A 27,393-nucleotide genomic window follows, 5' to 3' on the forward strand; every position below is an offset into this window, starting at 1 on the left:
CCCTATAAAGGGACAGATGGGAGGAAAGGCTACAGCTTCTTTCTGATGGTTAGTATGCCCTAGTGACAATGCTGGGAAGTAAATTTTGCTCTTACCTGGTGTTTTTCCTATTTGAGAAAATGAAGATTTTTGAGATATGATAATCCTTACTCAGCAGCAGAGAGTTCACATGAAGAAAGCTGTTTGAAATGCCTCACCTGTAGTGTGTACATTACCAGATACTAGAGAATCCAACCACAATATACAAAACCACAGGAAATCAGACTTCATTAGTTCTTTTGGTCTCAGAACTACATGTTTGTATAAGAAGGTAGTTCTCTTGTAAAGAAGCTCTTCATTGCATGAAAGTTCTCCTGCATTCATAATCTTCTTCCTGGAACATCCTAATCCTCTGTTTGCACAGGTGTGTCTATACTTTGAAGTGTTAAATCATTGAAAAAGGACACTTCACAGATCAACAGTCAAAAAATGGCTTTTGATCTTTGGTATATCAAAATATACATGGAGGACTGATTTCCCCCTGCCTAGGTAATCATTTTACATCTGTGTAAAATGAACTTCAAGCTTTTCCATTCTGATTCAGTTGAGTTCTGACATGTTTTATGGGTTAGTTTAAATGACAGCATAAGCAGCAAGACAACAGAAAATCAAGTGCTGTGATATGGGTATGCCAGCTCAGAATGGATAAAGCAAAAATAAAAAGGATTAGCATTGTGGCTTTCATGCCAGCAGTCCTAATATAATTTACATACTCTACAGGAATCCCAGGAAAATAGGGATATAGGATTGGCAGGGACTGCCTGGGTCATTGAGTCTGGTTCTCTGCTATCACAGGCAACAATATCATCTAATCCCTTTCATAAATCCTGTGACTTGACAGTGAAATACAGGAAACATGGGGGAGAACATTGGAGCTGTTCAGAAGAGCACAGAAAAGTCCACAGTCTGTTTACAACTAAAAATGTGATTGAAGTTATACAGGCTTTTAACAGGGATGAATTAAAAACTTTGGGTTACTTCAGCTCTGACTCCAACATTTTCTGGCGTGCAGGTGGGAGAGGGTTACATGTGAATATCTAATGCAAGAGATTCACATACCTCTTTCACATATAAAGAGGTACTTTGAGATCTGAGATTTGATTTGAGCACAAGCATGGTCAAAAAGTTCCCATGGATCTTGAATAATCAAGGCTGGTTCAAAATCCCCCTTTATAAATCACTTGAGGTATATTCGAGATGCTGTTTAAATAGTGGGTTGCCTGTTGACTCCAGAAAAGGCCAAAGACAGAGAACAGCCTAGCTTAATTCCTGTTTTGCACAGGATATCAGAGTCATTCATCTATGACATGGAGAGTTCTGACAAAACAACAGGTGTTTCCAAGAAACTTTTAAGTCTCTGTTTCATTTGTAATTCAGACATTTAATTTTGTCTTGCTGCTTTGCAAGTTTCGTATAAATAACCCATTGCTAGTTGAATTGGCTGCCCAAAGGGAAAAATTCAATGGCAAGAGAAAGGGATTAGATGGAATGGCTTACTGGGAGCAAGAAAACTAATGTGGAAACAATCCATATTGTAACCTTCTATAGAGCATGTGTCAAGAAGTTTAACCTTTTGCTGTTTCCTCATCAGTGGCTGATATTTCTGTCTGTATCTTAGTAGGGGAATCATAAGTGTCTCTTTCAGAGCTCTTCATGCTCCAGACTGTATTATTAGCCAAATTATAAGCAGAAAATAATCGAGGCATTTGAATTCATGCCAGAAGCAGAAGTCCAGATTGTCTCTTAAGCTAAACAAGGCTGTTTCCTGCTTGTCCCCTATGGGAGATGGTTTTCAGTGCTGAATCAAACAAAAGAGGAAGAAATCCATAGCTGCAGAGGATCTTCTAATCAAGTTTGTTCAATTTGGACTGCAAAATGGCTGTTTTGGGCAGCACTAGGTCAAAGCTAAGGTGTTTCAGTGGTTTCTTGTTGGGGACGACGGGAAAAGTATCACACGACCACAGTATTGATCATGACTAATCCAACTTTATTGCTGTAAGCTCCATGCTTATAAAGGTTAATAATTAGGCTTATTAATATTCCAAATACAAGCTCATCATTGGCTCCTAATTACCTAAGTTATATTTGCGCAAATGCTGCCTCTTTCTCATGGCTATAGTTACTTTATTTGCTATTTGCTACTTTTTCTACCTTTCCCATCCTGTTGCTCTAATTTTTCTATCACGTATGCAGTTTCTTAAACAATACAGCTTCACAGTAAACAATGCAGCCTTGCAGTTTCTTAGACAATACAGCTTCACAGCAAACAATGCAGCCTTGCAGTTTCTTAGACAAAGCAGTTTCTCAAACACATTGATCAGTGACCTTCTAATAGTTTTCTTGCTTTAGCGTGAAACTAGAGCTATAGAATCTTTACCGTGTCCTCTCTCTACCAACCAGGTTTCTGCAATATCTTCCACACTTCCTCCGCTCTGTTTAGACAATGTTAAAAATACGTCACTCATTGCCTTTGTTAGCATGCTCTGAATGCATTTAAAAGCACAAGGAACAATGCATAAAACAGCCAGCAGTATTAGTAAGAATACTGAAGTATTCCAGTAATGGCCTAACTTACCATCAAATCCCTCTTATAGTCACTTTGCTCAACATACAATGTTGATATTTCTGGGTATGTGTATGACAATAATTTCTTTATATTTATGCTCAGCAGACTCTCCTTTCTGCAACATTCCTATCTACTTCTGAATGTTAAATTTTATTTTCACATAGGAATGAACTAGATAGATATGTAACAGTTCCCTTGAAGGTTTCCACAACCCACACAAAACTGACCCAAATCATTGACCCAAAACTAAGTCGTACACAGAGAGCATATGCTTTTAAGCAAGGTCAAGAAGTATAGAGGTAAAGAGCACATAGGTAAATATTTCTAAAGCAAAATAGCCTGTTTTTTTTTTTTCAAACTGACTGAAGAAAGAATACCTGAGTGCAAATGCACATGGAAAATTTAGGACAGGTTTTGCCAGTAGTCAAGCCTATTAGATATTCACATTTCTTTAAGAAACTCTCAAAATACATGTCCTTTTTCAAAAGTTTTAGAAAAGTTTTAAAAACTTAAAAGTACTTTCTTAGAAACTTTTTATTGTGAGGTTCACTTTTTCCCACTTCCACTGTTAAAATTTAAGGCATCCCCTTGTCTTCACTGAAGTGTATTCATCACATACCCCAAAAAAGTCCTTTCACTCCCTGATAAACATTATATGTATATTCCCTGTCACTTGCCTAGGTCCATATTTTAATTAGTTCTTTCCCCTTGAAAAAGCAGGGAAACTCAGCTATGTAGAGAGTTCATAACAGTGTGACAAAATCTTCACACTTTCACCATAGCAGGTGCAACTAGTAAAGTGAGTGTCCTAGAACTTGTGTCCTGACAGAAAACCCTACAAATACCAGATGCTACTGGCCTTTGCTTTGATAAAGGAATTTTTAGATTCATTATTTCAGTAGGTTCTTATTTTCCTGATTGTTACAGGCAGCATCAATATCTCAATTCCTGCTGGCAGAATGGAAAATGAAGGTGAAGCAATAAGTGCTATGGACCTGAGGCAGCACTGCTCATCCCAGGGTCAGGCTGTGGTGAGGTGAGCAGGGACTGAGCAGCTGGTCAGGTGATGAGCTGAGAGACACTGGTCCTACCTGTGGTCCCAGAGATACACAGATAAATATGAAAGAGCATGTCAAGCATAGTGCCTTGCAACGCAAGAGAGAGGGCAGAAAATCCACACAGTACATACAAATGAACACAGGGATGGGCTGCACCATACATGGGGCAAGATAACATGGCACAGCCATGCCAAGACATGGCAAGGATGATATTTCCTGAGACTGAAGGTAAGAAAAGGGTAATTTCTAACAAGAGCAACAATAAGAAACAAAAGAAGATGAGAAGGGAAAGAAAACGAGATAAGACAAGGAGGTCTTCTACAGAAGGTTCAACCCAAAGTAATGAAAACAAACCAAAGCAGGAAGAAAAGGACCAGGTACATTCACCCTTTTGCAAAAAAATAGGAAAATGCTCAATGCTGCCTCATGTTGGAGAATAAGAAGAATAAAATGAATAAGAGGGAAAATATGCTGTACTTCATATGTCTCTTTCTAGTAGTTAGTAACTGCAGCAGCAACTCACTTGCTCCTCTTCCTCTGCTTGGAAAGAGGAACACTGGCAAAATGCACTCAGATAGTGAAGGGTCCTCAGTGCCTTTCCTGCAGACTAGCACTCTCTATCCATGGAAAAAAACACCTCCCACATCAGTTTTACCAAAGACACATTGAGCTGAGTTGTTCTGGAGGCAGTGAGATGTCACTTTGGTCTCTGGTCATTCAGTCATCCATTTCCCTGTTCGGTGCTCTCACATATGCACTGGTGAATAGGAATAGACATGGACTGAGGAGAGAAATTACTTGTTTATTACCCAGCTTTAAGCCTGTGCAGCAATGCTCAGCTGTGTACATGACACCTAAACACAGTCTGCTGATGGTTGTCTCAAATCTACCTCTTGCTGGGCAGAGTTCATTTCTATCTGAAGCACAAAAGCAGAGTGACTACAGAAAAGTCACAAAATTACAGCAAGGTATTTGCAAGGGAAATTATACATACTAGCCAGCAAGTGTTTTCAAAGCATGTTAACAAATCCAGCTTATCTCACATGCCAGCTCTCCTCCACCCCGTTCTCATTCCCATTGAATAGACACTAATTGAAAATTATGTTTTCAATGTGAAGCCTTTTTCTAATTTGGTCTTGTTTAGAAGCATTTAGGAATCCTATGGTTTGTTGTATTTCAAAGCAATTTGCATGAACTCCCCTAGGAAGCCAACAAAGGGCACTACCAACATTTTGCTGGCAGACAGCAAGGGTTTCTACTCAGCACAGAATATTCATGTGCTCCAAGAAACACAGATCCTTGTGGTAAAGGAGAAAAGCTCCAGTGCAAAACATCTAGGAAATTGTTTTAATATCTATTCCTCTTCAGCATTTTTTGAAATCCTTTAGCAATCCTAAATTCCCTGGGGTATGCACAGAACTCTATTGAATATTTAAATAATTTAAAAATATTTTTCATTGAAAAGCTGGAATTGCCTAAGCAGGATAGTTAGACATGCTCACAAAGATGCTTTCCAGGCTTTAAGTCTCATGTACGCAACACACTGCATCTAAAATCTTTTCATTTAATTCTATACACTTCCACACATTTATGACAAATGAGTATACAAAGTATAAAACATTTTGTATTTACACAACAAAATATCTAATCATGCACTCAGGCATGCACTACACACATGCCTATATATTTGACATGTGCATGATGCCAGACATTTTGTATATGCACATATGTGTGCATTATGTTATATGAGTGTCTTTGCAGATCACACAAAGCACAAGAACAGCCTGCACCTTACATCACGCAGCTGCAGAACCTGCACACAGCCAGACACGCCAATAAAGTTCAGATTACTTATATCTGTGTGCATTCAAAAAACCTGTGTTTGCTACATCTTCCAATTTGTATGTATGCAATACATACCTGTACATTCATTTACTTGATACAGTATAGTATGGAGGAGAAAAAAAAATATTAAGAAGTACAGTGAAGTCTTCAAAAGACAATTTATTAAACAGAAAGCCCAGTTCCTATTATTATGAGTTTTCAGATTTGTGTGAGACCTGGTCTGCATGGAAAAGCTTAGTTGGCACAGCTATGTTCAAACATAAAAAACAACCACATTAATTGACATCCCCATGACAACAAAAGTCTTAGAACTATGCCAGAAAAAACCTCTTTGGCAGTCTAATTTCTCTAGTTCATGAGATGGGAGAAAGGAAAAGAATATTTTGCTTCCTTTTTAATGTAATCAGAGCTTGAACTTGCCATCAAATTTTTTCAATGTACAAAGGCCTGAATCTACTTAGCATGATTTGGAATGGCTAAAAAGTGCTAGAGGAATACTATTTAATTCCAATCTAGTCAAGCTCCAAGTCAAAAGGAATCAGCTACTTAGAGATCCTGATTCAAACTACGATTTGGAGCACAAGTGCTGCAGACTGTGGTTTCCATAGTCATGTTTACACAACCTGCTAAAGCTCAGAGTATTTCATCCAGGTGGCGGGGATCTTTCATTATTATATGCTATTTGAACACATATTCCCAGTATTCCAGGTATTTCACCCACACTGCTGGTATTTTTCTGAAGTATGTCTGGATAACATTGCCAGAACCAGCTAAAAAACAACCTCAGTCATCAAAATTCTTCTTTTCCTTTTGTCACCGTCTAGCTCCTTCTGCATAGCCAGTGTCATTTTCACACTCTTATCAGTCAGAACAGACAAAAACAGTGCTCCATGCCATTGCAAATGCCACTGCAAATACACAGAAGCTGTGGAGAAGTTTTCACAGCTTGCTGCCATGTGGCTTTAGCACTTCCAATCTGTCACTGTGCTGCAGAGCAGCTCTCACATGTTTTCAGAAGCAGTGGCAACAGCTGTGTCACCAGCAGCAGCCTCAGGAGCAGTGGAAGGCACAGGACATCAAGCTGCTCATTTGGGAGCTGGGTCAGCATCCATGGCTGAAATGTTAGTTCTGAATTTATCAAGCAAGAGGCAAGTGGTGGGGAAGGTCATAAAATCATAGAATCATAGAATGGGTCGGGTTTGAAGGAGATGAAGATCATCTAGTTCCAAAGCCCCATCCAAGCTGGCCTTGAACACCTCCAGGGATGGGGCATCCACAATTTCCCTGGGCAACTTGTTCCAGTACTTCACCACCACTACAGTAAAGATTTTTTTCCTAATATCTAATCTAAACCTATTGCCTTTCAATTTGAACCCATTTCCCTTTGTTCTGTCACTACATGCTCTTGTAAAGTCTTGTTTCACTTTTCCTTTAAGTTCCCTTCAGATACTGGAAGGTCACAATCAGGTCACCCTGAAGCCTTCTCTTTTCCAGGCTGAACACTGTGAATTCTGCCAGCCTTTCCTCATAGGAGAGATGCTCCATCCCTCTGATCAACTTGGTGACCCTTGTCTGGACTCACTCCAACAGGTCAATGCCCTTCCTGTGTTGAGGACCCCATGGCTGGTTGCAGTATTCAAGGTATTCTTTCTCACCAGAGAAAGAAGAGGGGAAGAATCACCTCTCTCAGCCACTGACCATGCTGCTTTTGATGCAACCTAGGATATGATTGGCTTTCTGGGCTGCAAGTGCACATTGCCAGCTCATGTCCAGCCTCTCATCCACCAGCACACCCAAGTTCTTCTTGGCATGGCTGCTTTCAATCTGTTTATCTCCCAGTTTGTACTGATACAGGTTGCCCTAAACCAGGTGCAGCACCTTGCACTTGGTCTTCTTAAACCACAAGAGATCTCCATGCACCTACTTCTTGAGCCTGTCTAGGTCCCTCTGGATGGCATCCCATCCTTCAGGTGTGTCAACACCACCACTCAGCTTAGTGTCATCTGCCAATTTGCTGAGAGTGCATTCAATCCCTCTCACTATGTCATTAATGAAGATATGAAATAACACTGGTCCCAATATGGACCCCTGAGAGACACCACTCATCACAGATGCCCATTGGGACACTGAGCCATTGACCACTACCCTCTGGATATGACTATCCAACCAATTCCTAATCCAAGTCCTCCCGTTGAATCCATCACTCTCCAATTCGGAGAGAAGGATGTTGTGGGGGACCATGTCAAAGGCTTTCCAAAATCCAGATATATTACGTCTGTAGCTCTTCCCTTATCCACTGGTGTAGTTATCCCATCATAGAAAGCCAGTAGGTTGATCAGACAGGATTTTTCTTAGTGAAGTCATACTGGCTGTCTCGAGTCAGCTCCATGTGCCTTAGCAGAGATTCTAGGAGGATCTGTTCCATGATCTTCCTAGGCACAGAGGTTAGACTGACAGTTCGGTAGTTCCCAGGGTTTTTCTTTCTTCCCTCTTTAAAGATGGGTACTATTCCCCTTTTTTCAGTAACTTGAATCTTCCCCTTACTGCCATGACTTTTTGAATATCGTGGAGAGTGGCTTGGCAGCTATATCAGTCAATTCCTTCAGGATTCTGGGATGCATCTCACCGGGTCCCATAGACTTGTGCATATTCAAGTTCGTCAGGTGGTCATGAACTTGATCTTCACTTACAGTGGGAGTGACTTTGCTCTCCCAGTTCCCATCCTGCTGTCCATCCACTTGAGAGGTGTGAAAAGAGAGGTTGTCATTGAAGATTGAAGCAAAAATATTAAATACCTCAGCTTTCTTCTCATCCAGTTACCTGCTTGCCAGCAGTGTTTATCAGATGGGGTACAACTTCTTTGACCTTCTTTTTCTGATTAATGGTACCTGTAGAAGCCCTTTCTGTTATTCTTTGTGTCCCTTGCCAGGTGCAGCTCCAGTTTTGCCTCACCTTCCTCCCCCCCTCCCTATACAGTAGTACGTCTACTCTATACTCTTCCCAGGTTATTTGTCCTAGTTTCCACTGCCTATGCATTTGTTTCTTGCTCTTTAGTTTGACCAGCAGTTCCCTACTCAGCCATGTCAGTCTCTTGCCTTCTTGATTGATTTCTTGCTCCTGGGGATTGCTAAGTCTTGGATGCTATGGAAGACTTCTTTAAATTTCTGCCAGCTTTCTTCTGCTTCCTTGTCCCCAGCAGCAGTCTCCTAGGGGATCCCACTGACAATCTCCCTGAAGAGCTGGAAGTCTGTCTTCTTAAAGTTCAGGAGCCTGATTTTACTCCTTAGCTGACCTATATTCCTCAAGACAGCAAACTCCGCTAATTGCATGATTGCTGCAATCTAGGCTATCTCCAATCTTGACATCCCTGATTAGCTCCCTTACGTAAGTACTAAATCTAGTACCATGTTCCCTCTGGTAGGGCTCTCTATCAACTGGCTTAAGTTAATCCCAGTGCATTCCAGAAGTCTCCTGAATTGCCTACAGTTTGCCATGCTACGTTTCCAGCAGATGTCCGGGTGGTTTGTGCTGTGTAGGCCATACCACTGTCAAAAAAACCAAAATTATAGTGGTGACACCAGCTGTGGAGCCATGTATTAGTAGACTAAGCCGATTTGTTTCTTTCAAAATCACTGCTTTCAATTGGAAGTATGAAGGAGAAAATAACTCGTGTCCCCAAATCCCTTACTAAACATCCCAAAGCCCTGAAATCTTTTTTGATCACCCACAGACCACACGTTGCCATTTCCTTGTCCCCTACGTGGAAGATCAGTAATGTGTAGTAGTTCATGGGCTGCATCAGGCTTGGAAGTTTCCTGGTCACGTCCTTCACCCAGGCCCTAGGGAGGCAGCAGACCTGCCTACCGTTTGGGCCCAGTTTGATAAACAGGCCCTCTGTTCCCCTTAGAAGGGAATCTCCTACAACTAAAACTTGTCTTTTTTTCCTTTCGGAAGTGGTTGTAATACAGTGGGTTGACCTTACTGATTGTGATCGTGGCAGCACCTCTGGTGTGACCAGACCTTTATCCACTTTGTCCTTAAGCTGGTCTTCCACATACAATGCCTCATACCTATTGGGCAGAGGCACCTGGGGGGACTGAGGCGGGCAAAGAAGGATTTCACTTGCCCCTTGGAGAATGGACTACCCTCCAATCTCTTCTTGCTTCAGAGCTGGTACCTGCTCCTTGCTGGGGAGTGGATAGAGTATCAGTTTGATCTTTAATTGTTACCAATGGCTGCTCCTATCTTACTTCGGAAGCCAGAGCATAGTCCTACCAGTCTAACTTCCTCTCTGATTCTCTGCTGCTTCTCAGCTTTTCTACTTCAACTCATAACTCTGCTGCCCGACTGAGTAGATCATCCACCTGGTCACATATGATGCAGCTACCATCACTACAATCCACTTAGAGATTTAGGCATTCCCTACAGCCTGAAGCCTAGATGGCAACACATTTTTTTTGCATGTTTTGCATGGTTTTTTTGTGACCACTGTCCAGATCACTGCATCTTTTTTAATGAGTTTAGAGGACTTGGCCCTGTGCTGTGTGGACACCATATCTGCACTCTCTTACCAAGTGTATGACCAGCAGCTCAGCTAACAGCCTGTCGAGCCACACCCCAGCGTCCTTCCCACTCGTCTGCCTGCACAAACTGCCACACACGTGGCTGCACCGCATCCTTCTGACACATCACATTCTGTTTGATCACACCATTCGATGCACTACTGCTTGCTTATGCTCCCTAGAGCTGTTTAAATACCAGACTCCCTCTTGGATAGATGATAAGACTTCTTCCTTCTCCTCTATGATTCTACATATTCTACTACTTCTATGATGCCAGACTCCTGTCTTTCTCTATGACCCCACACAATTTCCTGGCTCTGTGATGCCAGACTTGCTCTTATCTCTATGATGAGACTCCTTCCTTCCTCTATTTTTCCTCTTTATTTCTCTAATTCCACTTTATTTCTCTAATCTCTTTTTTCGCCTAAATTTGTGGATATGACTTGGAACAAACGAGGTGTAAGGGTTTTTTTCAGACAGTCATGCGTCACGGCTGCGAATACTGCAGAGCGATCCTTTCCCAAAGGCCTGGCGCTGTCCTGTTTGCGGGAGCACGTCCCCCTGGACTCGCAGCGGCTCCTCTGCGGGCGGGGGCGTGCGTCCACGTCCGCGGGGCCAGAGCGCCGCTTGCTGGCACGCTTGGGATGCGCGTCCACGGGATTGCCGTTCCCATGGGAAAAGAAGCGCATAGCCTCGCCGGGAAGAAATTCTGCAAGAAAATCCGATTACATCAGAAGGAATCTGTAGGAAATCTCTGCTCGTCTGAATACAGCAGTTAGATGCTTGCAACCATGCAGGATGTCTTTAATGTGTGCCAATAAAAGGCTTTACAGCTGTGAACACTGTTATGCACTCACTATATTACCTTGTGATACCTGGACATCATCTTCTGAAAAACACTTAACAAATCTTTAAGATGGATGGCGGATAATTGCTATATCCCTTCATTTGTAAAACTATGCTCTGTTTAAAACTCAAGCCCATTTCTAAAAAGTGAGATTAGAAGAATTCTGAATCAATTGCTCATCTAGCATAAACCGAAAAATAGACCTTATTTCAGCCACTTTATTATTCACTGGGTATCTGGCCCACAGAAACCTTTCAGGTTGGGTACATGGGGATTCATGTGATTAAACCACTGTTCCAGTGTGAAGTCTTCTTTAAGCATGTCTTCTCCTTCTGTCATAATAGACATTATGCCCCATCTATGGCTTTGCCCCATCTATGGCTTCGCCTGAAGTCTGTCCTCCACCAAAGACCAGGACAGTTGTGGGACAGGAACAGTAATTTTTTTTGCTTTGAGGAAAATAGAAAATCTTATTGATTTCATAAGTAAATTATTTTTCTTCTGGAGAACCTGCAATGATTCTAGGATACTTGGTTTATGGGCAGTGCACAGGAATAGGAGTCAAATGTATGATACCACTTCATCATCAAATGAGTCTGTAACTTACTGTAGGGTTATCTCCACGTGCATGGGCATGAGAAGATTGAGAAGAAAGAAGAGATGAAAATCTTGACTGATGGTCAAATTAACCATATTTTGTGAAACTAGGGGACTGGCACTGAAGAGTCTGACTGTTGACTCAGTCATTGAGAATGACTATGTGTCATTCTCAAATGTGCATTTCAAGCTTTTGAGTTTCTAAAGATACATTTTCAAAAATATCCCAACACTAACAAACAGAGAGATCCCTGACAAACAATATCTCCTAACATGTAACACCATCAGTTCTTCATTCATGTTTCTTCCATATAAATGCTAAGGAAAAATTGTGATTCATTTTAAACAGGTTCATTATAAAAAACATGTCATAAGTGAAAACTAGAGATGGAAAAATGGAAATTGTTGTAAGGAGAGAAAAAAATTAAAAGAATTATGTGAAGCAACAAGGAAGTAGTTGAGGGAAAAAAATACTGACATCAAAGGGTGGAAATGGAATGAACCTCAGAGAAAACATTTTCTTAACGTGGGTCTGAATACCCCTTTCATTTTATATGTTCTCTATTAGAAAGATGATTAGCACAGCTGATTGTCTCACTGCCAGAGAAGATAAAAAGTATAATTCCAAGACATATATGTTATGATACAATATACAAAAATGTGATTAGAATAGTTAGATATAACAAAATATATGTTATTATTGTATATTTGAGACTGCTTACTATCCCACCTTACCCAACAATCTCTCTGTAGCGCAGTCAAAGTCCAGCATTTGAGTTCATCTTAATTTCCCATCACTCTCTGGTATCTCAAGCACCCCTTCTGCTCTGCCATGGAATACAGAGCCAGCCTTTCCAAGAAGGTACACAACTCCTCTCACACCCATCTTCATTCATGCCTACTTTTCTTCCCACAACTGTCATGCATACAACAATGTATAAATGCTATTTATTTATCAATATTTGCCATAGAACAGTTCAATAACGTGTTGTTGAGGGAAAAAAAGCAAGAAAAGGAGATAACGAGGCAGCTCGATCTATATAAACACTTCGGGGGGGGAGTAAAACACAGTTAAATGAGATGTTCCTCTTTCTTCCTTTCAGACCAAGTTGTAAAAGTTTGCCATGGTAGTGCCGATAAAGATGATTATAGTTTTAAAATCTGTATTCAGATGTAATACTGTCTGGAAGATGCTGGAGGACAAGAGATTGACATCTCTTAATATCCACCAGGCTGCATTAAAAATATTTTTTCTCTCATATTACATTTTGTTCCCACTACTAAGATTAACATATTCTTTTGAGATTACTGTGGGTAAATGTGATGGTCACCAGCACAGGAAGGGTCAGGATGTAGTTAAAGCTCTCTTGGATCTGACAGCAGCCTCAAGCTTCCACACCCTCAGACCCCATCACAGCCTGCAAGAATGACATGGATCCACCCGTGGACAGGTAAAGGCACCGGACCTCTATTCAAAGAGGGGGAGAAAGGTGACTGATGCTGTCACTGCTGCCACTTGCTGAAACACTGTCAGAGTAGAGGAAAAACAAAAGGAAGGTAAATGATTGATGCTGCTGTACATCCCTGCTGTGTGTGGTCTGCCTGCATGTACTCTGGAAACAGATTAGGGCTTCGAATGCCTCCGACAGCACCCTTCATCCTGCTGGAAAGGATTTAAGAGAAGTCCAGCACTTTGCTTAGCTCGGCCTCAGATTGACATAAGAGAAATCCTCTTCCATTTTAAGTACCTGTGAAACTTGCAGGATGATAAAGCACCTTGAGATATGAGGAGAAAACACTGCTACAGCCTTATAACTTTTGCCACACTTTATATTTGGTCCTTTGAGCCTAATGTACATGTGCTGCCTCCATTGACACTACTTACAGGTACTTCCATTTCTATAGGCCAGAATTAGATAGCATTTTTCTCCGCAGGAAAAGATGAAAGTTGGCAAATCACAGGAAAGCAGTCTCTTTCCCGTACCAGGAACTCAGCATGCAACAGGCACTTCTCGAGCACCTTTCATCGTATTTGTATACGAGAGATAAAAACAGGGGCGCTGGAGGAAGGCAGCGACAAGGGAAAGAAGGAGGAGGAGTGTGAAGAAAAGTCCAAGGGGGAAAAAAAAAGGAAGGCTGCAAAAGGTAAAGGCCATGGCACATTCCTGAGCAGACGAACGCACCCCGTACCAGGGCCCCGGGTCGGGACTGGGGCCGGGCGGATGGTGATGGTGAGCTGTCCCTCAGCCCAGGCGGCGACGAGAGCGCGGTGACTTTGGGAGTCATCCGGGGCCGCTCCCCGCTGGAAGCAGCCGCCGCGCGGGGGCGCGCAGGGGTTCCGGGCCCTGCGGTTCCACCGCCCGCCGCGCGGGGGCGCCGGGCGGGCGGCGTGGCGCGGCCGCTCTGGGCCGGGCGCCTCGCTGGTGCTGACGGCGCTGCCTGAGCGGGAGCGGCGGCCGGAGCGGCGGCGGCGTCGGCGTCAGCGTCAGCGGCGGGCTCGGTGTCACGGCGGCTCTGCCTCTTCCCCGCCGCGCCATGCCCACCGTGGAGGAGCTCTACCGCAACTACGGCATCCTGGCGGACGCCACCGAGACGGCGGGCCAGGTGCGGCGTGGCTGCGGCCTGCAAGGCCTCGCTGGGCCTAGGGCTTGCGTAGCGCCGCCGCGGGGAGGTCCGGGCCGAGACGGGGCGGGCAGGGGTGGGCCGGGGTGCCGCCGGAGGGACTGCGAGACCCCCGCACGGCCGGCAAGGGGCTGTGCGCGGGGTGGGTTTGCTCACGACCCGCGGCGGCACGGGGCGGGTGGAGCTGAGCATCGCGCCTGCGGATCCGCAAGGACGGCGCCAGCTCCCGGTGCTTCTGCAGCACCCGCGTCGTGTCGGCGGCTTTCCTTTTAAGTGTGGCGTCGCGGGTATAAACTAGTTCTTACCTGGTGAGGTGGGAAGTTTCGCCTGGCGAAGTTAGGTCTTTAAAAGAAGACAGCGGTAGCTATGCAGATCTGATCCAGCGCACGTGCAGATCCCGAAAGCCTCTGGCAGGCTGTCTTGCTAAGAGGCTTGTTGTGGAGTCTACTGTGAAGTCTGTCATGATTCGATAACCGCCTGTAGCCCTTTATTTTTTTTCTTCCTTAAGGCAAGGATGAAAGATCGACCCTCACGGCTGAAGATTTTATTTTCTGTAAAATCCTGGCAAGGCCTGCCATTTGTTTTTACAGTTACGGAATTATTCAGAAAAAGAGGATGACTTTGTATAATGCCAATATAAAATATTATGGCTAGTTAAAACTAGTTTTTGGAGTTTCATTAGGCCCTTATTTTACTAAATGTCCACCTGAAAAAGCAGCAGGTACTTTTTTTCTGTGTTTTGTTTTTTTTTCATAATGTCCACAGGTAGGAAAGTAGCCTTGCACATACCTAGCCATGGATTTTAAACTAGATGCTACTATACAAAGCCACTTGGAAAGTCCTTCGAGAGAACAAATCATACGGTGGTTGTTTGGGGGAGGGTGAAGGTTTTTTCAATTTAATTCAAAAACGTTCACTTTGCTTGTGAAATTATGCCTTAGTGAAACAAAACATCCTGGTAGACAGTCCAACAAAAACATAACCTCAGAACCAAAACCAAAGTGCAAATAAAACGGTGGGAACTACAGGGAGAGATGCAGAGTAAAACGTGCTGTTACTATGCTGTTTTATAAGTACGTGGTCCATCATAATTTTGGCTATTGTGAGTAGCTTTTGTGAGGTAGGAATGGCCATGTTAAGTAGACAAACTCCAGCATTGTTAAGAAATGCAGCCTTTGACAGGGGAGCAGATGTGTAAGAACCTCCGAGGGTAAGTACAGAATGATGATCCCTGAAGCACTCTCCCAGCTTTGCCCCTGTCCAGTTTGTGGGCTTCCAGAGCCAGAGACAGCATCTCTGTAATGAGTGTAGCTTGCTAGATTGTTCTTCAGTGAACTTTTCTGATGCTTTGTTTAACTGATTATATTTCTGGCCTATAAATGTGTGGTAAAATGTTCCATTACTTCATGAACCTTTGTGAAGGAGTTACCTCCTTTGAACTTGTCATTTCATAATCTTATTTGATGTCTCCAGTTTTTGTATTCTGAGAAGCCATGAGTAATTGTTCCTCGTTCATCAATTTTATGCCACTTACTGCTTTATTATCTTTTCAACAACCATATGAACGTGAAATCTCACTACAAAAAGTCACAGTCACCCTGTGAAAAAAAAGAAATGTTGAACATGAGCATGGGGACCAGGTGAAGTATTAAGAGGAGTTGTTTAAAAGACTGGAAGTATTGAGCTTGTAAAAGAGTGTTTCAGTTGAGGAAGGGGCTTAGGTATGATGAGTCCAATTTATGAGTGGAATGAAGGTGAGAAGTTGAGAAAAACTATTAGGAAGCAGTCTTAAAGAGGAAGATGAACATTTCTCAATAACACGTTGTGAAACTTGTCACAGGGCATTATAGGGTATTGAATTGATACAGGAACTAACCTAGAGAAGTTAAAGGATGATAGGGCAATTGACAGTTACTAAAAAGGAAGGTCTGGACATTCTCCAGTTTAGACTAGGAGGAAATGTGCAAAACTGAAGGATCATGCTGCTTCTGTAGTTGCCTGTGGTTTTTCTTGAGCATTCCATGCTGCCAGGTACAGGGTAAAACAAACTCTTTCCTGAACTGTATTTGACCTGAATGGTAGGAGGAGTTAGCATGCAGGAATACAAATTCATGGAACACAGGCTATCTCTTGCATTGCTGTATAAATGCTTTTTCATATGTATTAAGTAATGTGTTCCACAGAAATAGTGTTCTTAATGTCCAGTCTGAGAACCTGTGTCTGTAATGACGTGTTTCATTGCTAGTCTGTGCTGGCTTATTCCTGCCTTTGCTGTTGAGTGCACTCTGTTGGCACAGCTACAGAGTAAACTGGATGGGGATGTGGATCAGCTGAAAGGCAGCCAGTTTTTTCATGGGTTATTTTTCATGCGGATCTGTATCCCATCCCAGTTCAGAATCTGTAAACACAGAGAGCTATCAACTAGCTGAAAGAGTGCTTAAGGAACATTGGCACTAAGTGTTAAAATGCAGCTTGCTTTGAAGGGCATTAATACAGTGTACTGCTTTGTAAATTAGTATCTGTAATTGCTATGGAAAAACTTCCACTAGGAATAGGGGTGATGATGTATGTGGCTCTGGGAAATTTAATGTAAATAAAGCAAAGAAAGTGTCCTGGGCTGTCAATGTTGCCGTTCAAAGTAGGATAAACTGTCTAAAGCATTCTGTTCACAACCATGAGGAAAATTAGAAGATTCTGATTTCCACTGGTATCCTAATAATGCTGACTTCTGTTTCACAAACACATAACTAACCACAACAAAGACTTCAATTATTTTAAAGTTTCAGTCCTGCAGGCACAAAATCGTAAACACCTATGTGATCCTAGTTGGAGGAGCTAGAGGATATTCTACTATTGCTGAAGTGTTTATTTCTGTGCTTCAGCCAGGGGTTTCTGGGGTATTTTTTGTATCTATTTTCTGTTAACAGTTCTTTCAAGCACTGTGTTTCATCTCAGATTAAGTTAACTAGTTGAATAGATGTCAGAGATGCTGTAGCATCTCTGATTAGCAATTGTTCATTAACAATCATTCATTATCCATTGCAGTGGCACAATTGTTGGGAAAGGTAACCTCTACTTAAGAGACAAAAAGCGAGGAGACAAAAGGCATAAACTCCTTGAAAAACTGCCCAAGTTCAGTGACTGATCATATAATTTCTTGCACTAATCTAATCACAGGTGGTGTGTAAGAGCTGTCAGCCTTAAGGCCAGCACTTGGAACAGTGAGCACTTGAATAGATAGGAACTGGAATAACAGTAAAAGCCAGGCAACAGAGGCAAATTTTATGAAATTGGCACAGTTATATCAGTCTGAGAGAACAATCAATTCCTTTGTAAGAAGCTTGTATGATACAGTTCACTTAAATAGTTGAAGAGATTGGGAGAGAAAAAGTCTTCTGTTGTCTTGAGAATAACCCAAGATTTTTCCATTTATATACTCTGGTTTTCCTCTTTCAGCATAAGGATGCATACCAAGTGATCTTGGATGGTGTGAAAGGAGGTGCCAAGGAGAAGAGACTTGCAGCTCAGTTTATTCCTAAGTTCTTCAAGCATTTTCCTGAGCTAGCTGACTCAGCTATCAATGCCCAGTTGGACCTCTGCGAGGATGAAGATGTTTCTGTAAGAATAATAACCTTGTAGCAAGTTGATACATTGAATTTATATTTTGCTATTATTTTCTCCTTTTTTCAGCGGGCTGTGTCTTTAGGGAGAGGAGAGTTGGTCTTTTGACGACTAAACATAGTTGTATTCCTGCAGTTAAAGAATTCACTTTGGAAAGTTGCATCGGTTTTCATTTGTCTTTTTCGCTCCCATCATTGATCAAAGGAATAGCTCTGTAGAAAGAAACTTACAGATCATTTGAATATCATTTACATGTTTCCCTATCAAAAAGCACTCAGTGGTAATTGGTTCTGATAAATCCTGCTGGGAGGCAAGAAAACTTTGTTTGCACCTGAGAACCATGGCGATGTGATTCTGACTGTATTATTCTTGCAGAAGTTTGAGATGCTTCATACTGCTTCTGTGATATTGGTTGAAGCTGTACCTTTGAAGATCTTTGTTTATCCGATCTTAAACAATTTGGAGAGATCATTCAAGGATTTTTGTCAGTGCTGGGAACTGTAAACCCTAGAGTTTATTCCTGCCATATGCACAGCTGTGGAACTATCTTTCCTGTTAGCAAATAAAACTCTGTAATAACACACATTCCATGCTTTATTTTCTTGATCATACGAATAATTTTGTGAACAGAGGTACTGTTTGAATTTGATTTTTCTCCAGAGCTGCTTATGTCTAAGAAAAATATATGACTTCCTTCATAAATATGTCAAAATAGTTGTTTGGGGTTTTTTATGTAATTTCCGACATTTTAAAATTTTTGTATTTCTACTATACTGACAATTTTGGCAGATTCGGCGACAAGCAATCAAGGAATTGCCTCAGTTTGCCACTGGAGATAATCTTCCTCGGGTAGCAGACATACTGACCCAGCTTCTACAATCAGGTAGGAGACTGGCTGATCTCCTCATGGCACACCTAAAAATATATACCATTTTGGTTCTGTAAAACATTGATTCATAATTTATCCCAGGGCCATTCATGTCCTTCTTCTGTTCTTTTTCGCCCACTAATTGCTGTGCAGTTAGGCTGCTGCTTCTGCTGAAAGGCCACTAATCATCCTAATCTAAACTCAAAATCTTTCTTCTAAATAAAACAATTTATTTTATTCAAGCTCTCTGAAAGCATCTGTAGAAAAAGGCAAGGCACAGGAGGAACCTTACAGTTATAGACTGCAGCAAATTGCCTTCTGAAAAAAGAGTTGTTGGATTTCTAATCCAGGTTCTGGAACTTGAAAAATCCTAAAGGCGTTTTCTTTCATACAGTGCATTTTTGGTGCAAAATAAATATTTCTGGAGTGCAAAATCAGATTTTAATACACTTTTAATCTCAATAAGTTATAGAGTGCTAAATATTAGGTGTTTAAATGTCTATTAAAAATGCCTGGTTAAGTCTCTAGGATTCTCAGAAGATAAATTTTGGGTTGGTTTGGGTTTTTTGAGACTTAGGCATTTCTCCATTTAGTTCAAGAGGAAAATTGTTTCTGCCACCTAGAAATACTGTAGACTAAGAGTTAAAAGAGAAATTACTTTATTTGACGTTAATTTAGTGAAGGTCAGCTTGTTAATACAATTGTTCCTTAAAATAACTCAGTGTATTGATTAGTAACTTCCCTTTGGGTTTTCAGTCCTATTAAGTTTATAATGTTAAAGTTTTGTCAGGGAGGCTAAAGTGGCAAATAGCTTTGTGTTTTGCTTCCATCTTTCATAATTGTGGCTTTCAACTTCCTCAGTCTAGTAGCTGTTAAAAATACAAGTTATGTTGTTTATCACTAAATGCTGAGGACGGAATACTTATTGTGTAATTACACATCAGCGATCTTTATTTTTCTGTTCTTACCTTTTCATTTCAAGTATATGCATATCAGATTTTTTTCTCTCTCCAGATGATTCTGCAGAATTCAATTTGGTCAACAATGCTTTGCTCAGTATATTTAAGATGGATGCTAAAGGTAAAGGACACGTTTTTCTGTGTATGTCTTTTATTAATACTTCCCAGTCTCTAGTAGGATGAGAACAGGACTCAATTTTTTATCTTAGTACAGTGCAAAACTGAGACACACACGTAACTGTTTGGTTTTGCAAACAATACTGAACTTAATAATCGTGGATCTGAATTATACAGACCAGTAAAAGAGTGAGGATTCTGTCAAGATACAGGAAAATTGTGTTTTTTCTGAAAAGTTAGTATAGCAGTTATTTTAAAACGTGTCACGGAGTCTTAAAGGAGTGAACTTCTTTCTTCTGCATAGAATGTTGAGCTCATAACTTCTAAAATAATTCTCATTACCTGATTTATTCTCCATTCAGGAACTTTGGGAGGCTTATTCAGTCAAATTCTTCAGGGAGAGGATATTGTGAGAGAGAGAGCCATTAAGTTCCTCTCTACAAAACTGAAAACATTGCCTGAGGAGGTGATGACAAAGGAGGTGGAAGAGTTCATATTGACTGAATCAAAGAAGGTGACTGTCTTATTTCAGTACAAACTTAAGTATTATGAAACCATCCCTTATCATGAGTGTTGCTTTGGAGTTCATTTAAACCACATGTATAGCTGAGCATTGTAAAAATGTGATCTTGTACTTACCCTATTCTGTTACACTCCGAAATTTGCAACGATTTTTTGTGGGAATGTTAAAACCATGCTAGGCTCTTCTCATTTTGTAAGAGCAACTTTTATTAGAATCACAGAATCATTCACGTTGGAAAGGGTCTTTAGGAGACTGATCAGCTCAGTGAATCATGCTCAGCTGAATTCAGATCAGACTTCTAGGTGCTTTTTCCAGTTGGGTTTTGAAAATCTCTAAGGAAGGAAAGTTCCTATACTCACTGGGCAACCAGCTTCAATGTTTAATTGTCCTCAAGAGAATTTATTTTTTTCCCTTTATCCAGTTGGAACCTCCCATTTTAGTTTTGTATCATTGTCTCATTCTCACCATGTCCACCTCAGCAAAGAACCTGACTCCTACATTTGGTGACTTGCTCTGAAGTATTAAAGGTTTAGTGTTAGTTTGCCACACCCACATACAGCTCTCTCGCTTTAGACTGGAAAAGCCCAGTTGCTTTAGGTTCTCCTTACAGGTCATGTGCTCTAGGTACGGATCACCTTGTTGGTTTGATTTGTAGGTTTGCAAATTACCACCACAGAACTGTGTTTTCTGTTTTTCTGCTAAGGTTCTGGAAGATGTGACGGGCGAGGAATTTAATCTGTTCATGAAAATATTGTCTGGATTAAAAAGCTTACAGACAGTAAGTGGGAGGCAACAGCTAGTGGAGCTGGTAGCCGAACAAGCTGACCTGGAACAAACATTCAATCCATCTGATCCAGATTGTGTGGATAGACTTCAGCAGTGTACTCGGCAGGCAGTGCCACTCTTCTCAGTATGTATTTGTTTGCTTTGCATGAGGAGTATTGTGGAAAGTTAATGGCTGTGACTTGTCTTTGGTGATCTGAATGATTATGTTAGAATGACCACATATCAGTACTTCTCCACCTTCAACTTCTGCTGTATTCAAATGCTGGAAAACATCCTTAAAGCCTCCAAATACAAAAATATTTTTGTGTTACTCTCTCCTTTTTTTCAAATTTAGGATGTTACACTGAATTACGACAAGATTCTCACATTAGGTTGTGTGAGTTTATTTCAAGTTTAGTGCCAGGCAATTGCAGCACTTAAAAGCCTATTCTTGGGTTGCAAGCAATTTTTTCAGTTGGTGTTGCAGACAGCCTCTGAGTTTAAGCTGTGTGCAAGGGGGTCTGTGTTTTAGGAGTTACAGGGAAGTTTAATAAAGCTTTAAAGTACAGCTGTGTGGTAGGCATTTAAAAGGGTGTCAGAGAGATGGGGGAAAAATATTTAAGTCCTTCAAACTCGGAGTAGCATGAATAATGTGCAATGGTTTGTTTGGGTTTTTTTCAGAAAAATGTTCATTCCACAAAATTTGTTACTTACTTCTGTGAGCATGTTCTGCCAAACCTCAGTTCTTTGACTACTCAAGCGGAGGATCTTGAGATACAATTAGAGGTAAGCCAAAGCTAAAATGTCTTTCAGGATTAACAAATCATAAAAAATCAGTACATTAGATGAAGACATCTATTTTTAAAATTGAAAACTCCTTTCTTGAATAGTTTTCATTTCTTGGCTTGTAGGAAAAGTAGCTACACTAGGGAAAAAGTTTGCGCTATTGAGGCATGACTGAGCATTGCCTTTTAAAGCATGTGTCATTTGTCCCGTGCTTTTGAAGCAAGGTACAATAAGTAGATTGGTGTAATCATTTTTATATTACCATCAATTTTTTTTTAAGCACATAGCATTTACCAAAATGATGGTTGCACAACTTGTGCTAATTTAATCTCCTAAGGGAGTGGCTTAATGTCTGTAATTTTGCTTACATTAATCAGTGCTACAGCTTCAGTTAGATCTCTGTGGCTCTCACTGAAGGTGAGCAGTGCTGCAGGTGTGGGAGATGAAGTTTTGTTTACTTGTTGACTAATGCTTGTTGGGATTAGACACACAAACCTGTATTTCTGTTTGAGGACGTGAAAAACAGATTAGGCATGTTCTTCCTTTTATTCCTTCCTGATGTTTGGGAGGGGTTTAATTGTAATAGCTGACCTCTACTGTACCAGCCATAGTGATGTGATAATTGATTTTAGGTTGAAAGTTAAGCCTGCGTACTTTTCAGTTAGCAAACAAAAACCCTGTTATTCTTACGTGTAGGTTTTAAAGCTTCTTGCTGAAATGAGTTCTTTTTGTGGCGATATGGAAAAGCTTGAATCAAATTTGAAGAAGCTGTTTGATAAACTACTGGTAAGACTAATTCATTTCTTATTCATGTAAGACACTTTAAAAAATTAAGTTTTCATGGAAACAGTTATTTTTATGTATTTGTCTCTTTATCCTTTTTCTAAAGTGGCTGTTTCAGAGGTAGCTCTATCCATGGTAGAAGGTCAAACATCATTTTGCAATTTAAAGCCTTTGTAGATACACGGAACCTGAATAATGTTTTCAATCCAGTAGATTTATGTGGGTTTCTTCTTTTAAGTTTTGTAGTCATGAGAGACTCATGTTGATCTCAGTAAAGACTGTATCTGCACTGACAGTTTTAAGCAAGTTCAGCACTATTGCATAAGCATTGGTGCAGTGCATTGTTGCTTCCTGTGGTAGCAATGCCACGGTAGTATTTCCGCTGAGTCTGAGGTATCAAGTCACATAAGTGTAGGCAAACCACCTGTACTAGGACTTCATTCAGCAGTTCATCACATTGGTATAGAGATGGGAAATTCTTCTTAAATTATCAGCATAAATACACCATCCAGTTCAAACACTGCAAAAGAGGTGTCAGTCTGTATAAATGTGTCTCATGCATTTGTTTTTCCTTTCTATTCTTTAGGAGTATATGCCCCTTCCTCCAGAGGAAGCAGAGAACGGGGAAAATGCTGGCAATGAAGAGCCCAAGTTGCAATTCAGTCATGTGGAGTGTTTATTGTATAGTTTCCATCAGCTAGGTCGTAAACTTCCGGACTTCCTCACAGCCAAGCTGAATGCAGAGAAATTGAAAGACTTTAAAATCAGGTAATCATTTAGAGGCAACTGTTAGCGTTCTGTTAGAAAATGCGTGTTAGAAAATGTTAGTGGAGTTCCCCAGGGCTCAGTACTGGGGCCTGTCCTGTTTAACATCTTTCCAGTGATTTGGCAGAGGAGTTTGACTGCATCCTCAGTAAGTTCATGGGCGACACTACCTTGGGGGGGAATGTTGATCTGCTGGAGGATAGGCAGGCTCTGCAGAGGGATCTGGACAGACTGGATTGATAAGCTGAGGACAGCTGCATGAGATTCAGTAAGGTAAAGTGCCAGGTCCTGCACTTGGGTCACAGCAACTCCAGGCAACGCTGGGGGAGGAGTGGCTTGAGAGCTGCTCAGCAGAAAGGGACTTGGGGGTGCTGGCTGACAGCAGCCGAACATGAGCCAGCAGTGTGCCCAGGTGGCCAAGGAAACCAATGGCATCTTGGGCTGTAACAAGAATAGTGTGGCCAGCAGGATTAGGGAAGTGCACCTGTACTCGGTACTGGTGAGGCCACACCTTGAGTATTCTGTTCAGTTTTGGGCTTCTCTCTTCAAAAAGGACATGGAGGTGCTGGAGCATGTCCAGAGAAGGACAACAAAGCTGATGAAGGGTCTGAAGCAGAAGTTGTAAGAGGAGCAGCTTAAGGAGCTGGGGATGTTTTGTCTGGAGACGAGGCTCGGGGGGAACCTCATTTCCCGCCCTAACTTCCTGAAAGCAGGTTGTAGTGAGGTGGGGGTCAATCTCTCCTGGCATGCCTCAAGTGAAAGGGCGAGAGGAAACGGACTTACGTTGCACCAGGAGAGGTTCAGATTAGATATTAGGAAAAAAAAAAAAGAGTGATGAGGCACTGGAATAAGTTGCCCAGAGAGGTGGTGGAGTCACTGTCTCTAGAAGTGTTCAAGAGGCATCTCAATGTGGCACTTGTATGTATGGCTTAGGGGTGATAACAGTGGTGCTGGGTTGACAGTTGGACTACATGATCTTCAAGGTCTCTTCCAACCCTGATGATTCTGTGACTATGAAAGTGTGAATTATTATTGTCTGGATGCTAAAGAAGCACAAATCAGGTTGGTGGATGACTTATTTTGAGCATTTTTCCTAAAGTGAAAAAAAAACAAGATTACAGCTTCCATTTGCCTATGCTTTTATTTTTATGGGACTATGTAAATTTTACTAACAGGTTGCTTTTAATTTTTTAGGCTACAGTATTTTGCTCGAGGGTTGCAGGTTTATATTCGGCAGCTTCGTCTGGCACTTCAAGGAAAAACAGGAGAAGCCTTGAAAACAGAGGAGGTAAGTATTGTTTGGGAATTCTGATTTTTCTAATTGAGCCTACTGAAATAACGATTGGCACATATTAATAGGCTGCAGTCAGTTTTAAGTATGCAGATAGATTAAGGGAATAATACTGCTAACATTATTGCAAATGCATCTTACTTGATGCTGCATTTTGCCAGCAAAGATGCTCTTTTAGTTTCTACTGCTAACTACTCTCTGCGTCCACATATATAATTGGTTTAATTGTGCTCTGTGCTTTGTTTTGAAGGGGAAGTTTTCATATGTTGTGCGAAAAAACACCAGTGAGAAGTATACTGGAATATTAAAAGCAACTAGTTAGTGTAAAACTGCAAGAAGCCTAAGAGTAGTTGGGATGAAAACTCAGAAGTGTATACACCTTTCACTGTTACTATTGCTATAACAATTCACTAGGAAGAGCAGCCAGTTTAATGTAACATAATCAAATGCAGTTGGCATAAAACTACTAGAATAGGTGTTCAGTAATGTTTTGGGTTTTTTTACAGAACAAGATTAAAGTGGTTGCCTTGAAAATAACCAATAACATTAATGTTTTAATCAAGGTAAGTCCTCACATCATGAAGGAGTAAATTCTCACAGAAGAGTAACCTATGCAGCAGAAAGGAATAGATTTGAACGAAGTTGTATTGTGTTAGTGGATGTTAGCTAGCTCAGAGTTGCCATGCTTTACTCTTTCTGAAGAGAGGTGGATCTTCCTGACTATGCAAGCAACTTAGCTTTTGCTGCTACTGCTGCTCTTGGTCCTTTTTTGCAGCACTGGTTGACCTCAGAAGAAGACCACCTTGCTTTAGGGGTCTCTGGATTCTGGCTGAGCCTTTTTTCTTGTAATTTCCCTTTCCTGCAGTGGCATTGAGGGGTAAGGAATAGTTTAAACAGGTGCAAGGATATGTACAGGAGGGAGGAGGCAAAGCAACTACTATAAAAAACTTTTGTCTCCAAAGAGTCTAGAGATGGGCTGCAGAAACAGACTTCTACCCGGAGCCCATGAAACCATTCTGATTTCTTCTAACCACCTTTTCCTCTATTTCTTCACTCTCACACAATAAACCAAAAACTTTGCCCATGGTATTGCAAAACCTATCTTGTACCGTCATAGGGATATTGTAGGGATATCAGATGTCTCCCTGCAGGAGCCATTGTAGTTCATTTTAAGATGCTTGGTGTTCATAATAATGGCCCATCTTCGCGAACGAAGATTTGGGGAAAGGTCTTTTTACCTTTCCAGCCTGCGCAATGGATTTTTTAGGTGAGACACAGCCTGCGCTGAACTGAGCCCACCCATTAATCCTAAGGTTCATCTGCCGGGGCCAAGCAAGCTTGGACAATGGCAGTGAGGTCCTCAGGACGTAGGTTTGTTTAGAGTGTCCTTCTCATAGATGGATGGCCACACAGGGCTAACGACCTCCATCAGGACAGGAGACCGGGGACTCGAACCCGTGGTCGCAGCAGTGAAAGTCCTGCACGCTAACCACTAGGCCACCAGGGGTCTCGTGAAAAGGGGAAGAAATGCAAAGATTTCTTGTCCCACCTGTATTAATTTTTTATTGGCTATCAGTGTCCCCAGAATACCAAAGCCTTTTAAAGCCCAAAACAGTCTGTCCGCACCTCACCTAAAGAGACCCTTCGCTAGACAGATTCACTGCAATGCCCCTGATATGGGAACGGCTCTTAATAGCAATGGAGAACCTTCTCAGCAAAGTTCTCCTACAAGTTACGAGACTGCCAGCACCAGAAACAAACCAGACTAACTAGCAGCTCACGAAATGACTTCTATTAATACCAGTATGTGACAAACTACTGTAGGGTTGGCATCACCGGTGATGATGTTTAACTGCACAATTGCACTTAACTAATAAAAGACCCAAAAACCAGAAGCACACTCTACAAAACAACACAACTACCTTAGTGCAAAACTCAAGCAACCCCCCTCCATGACAGACCAGTTTACAAAGACTAGAACAAAATCTAAACACACTGGTTAACATAAAGCAAAAATGAAAGAATATAGCCACTTCCCACTAACACACATTTTAACTCACTAAGATAAGGAAATGCACACCTTAAAGCAAACCATGAACGAGTTGGCAATAAAGTACAATATAGGACCAAAAAAAAATAATATAAAGTAAGATATATACCTGGTAAGTTACAAGGTGTAGGGCAAGGTAAAATTAGTGTCTATAAAGCAAAGTAGCAAAGTACAATTAGGAAATAAGGTATCTATGGGGTAAAGGTGAAAGAGGGTAATCTATAAGGTATAAAGCAAGGTCAAAGTAAAGAAAGCAGAGTAAATGGTTGGTCACCCCTACAGTGTCCAAAGGAGTGGAAGGACACAGGGCGGCTCGTTAGTTACCCCTGCAGAGATGATGGAACTTCTCCCCAGTTTTGCTCATGTCCGATCTCTTTTTATACTTTTTTTCTTAGGCAGTTGGAGTGACAAAAATCAATAATAATTTTGGGGGTGATAGACAGATGACATAGGCCTAAGGGTCGGCTTCCTGTGTTCCAGTAGAATGTTGGGAAGAAAGGCCATGCTATTTCCATAACACTCCATCCTTTGTTAATCCTATCAGTCTGTTGCTGGGAAGTCTCCCCATTTTGTTGAGGACTTTCAGGAAGCCATTGTCTCTTTGTCCCTTTTTGTGTAACCCACTATCATCTGACAATGGGTTTCTGGGAATGCCCTCTCCAGGTGCTGAGGTGTTTCCTGTAACCGAGCAGGACATCATGGCCTTAAATTGGTCTATCACTACACATT

At 41.4% G+C, this 27,393-nt stretch overlaps 1 protein-coding gene across 2 annotated transcripts in view; it reads left to right on the forward strand.

The window, feature by feature from the left end:
• The first annotated feature begins 13,721 nt into the window (after nt 1-13,721).
• Nucleotides 13,722-27,393, forward strand: part of API5 (apoptosis inhibitor 5) — a 17,741-nt gene continuing 4,069 nt past the window's right edge. Inside the window, exons 1-11 of one of the 2 annotated variants that reach the window (XM_027704293.1) lie at nt 13,722-13,745; nt 17,593-17,754; nt 18,547-18,640; nt 19,640-19,705; nt 20,064-20,215; nt 20,928-21,134; nt 21,671-21,775; nt 22,472-22,561; nt 23,145-23,326; nt 24,518-24,611; nt 25,121-25,177. In XM_027704293.1, the coding sequence (XP_027560094.1) occupies nt 13,737-13,745; nt 17,593-17,754; nt 18,547-18,640; nt 19,640-19,705; nt 20,064-20,215; nt 20,928-21,134; nt 21,671-21,775; nt 22,472-22,561; nt 23,145-23,326; nt 24,518-24,611; nt 25,121-25,177 (1,218 nt within the window). In that variant the 5' untranslated portion in view covers nt 13,722-13,736. Of the gene's footprint in view, nt 13,746-13,899; nt 14,119-17,592; nt 17,755-18,546; nt 18,641-19,639; nt 19,706-20,063; nt 20,216-20,927; nt 21,135-21,670; nt 21,776-22,471; nt 22,562-23,144; nt 23,327-24,517; nt 24,612-25,120; nt 25,178-27,393 lie in introns of those variants that run through there. The other variant, XM_027704283.1, reaches the window with a different exon arrangement.

This window comes from Neopelma chrysocephalum, unplaced genomic scaffold, assembly GCF_003984885.1.
Source record: "Neopelma chrysocephalum unplaced genomic scaffold, ASM398488v2 Primary Assembly neopelma1_24, whole genome shotgun sequence".
In the NCBI taxonomy this organism is placed as follows: domain Eukaryota; kingdom Metazoa; phylum Chordata; class Aves; order Passeriformes; family Pipridae; genus Neopelma; species Neopelma chrysocephalum.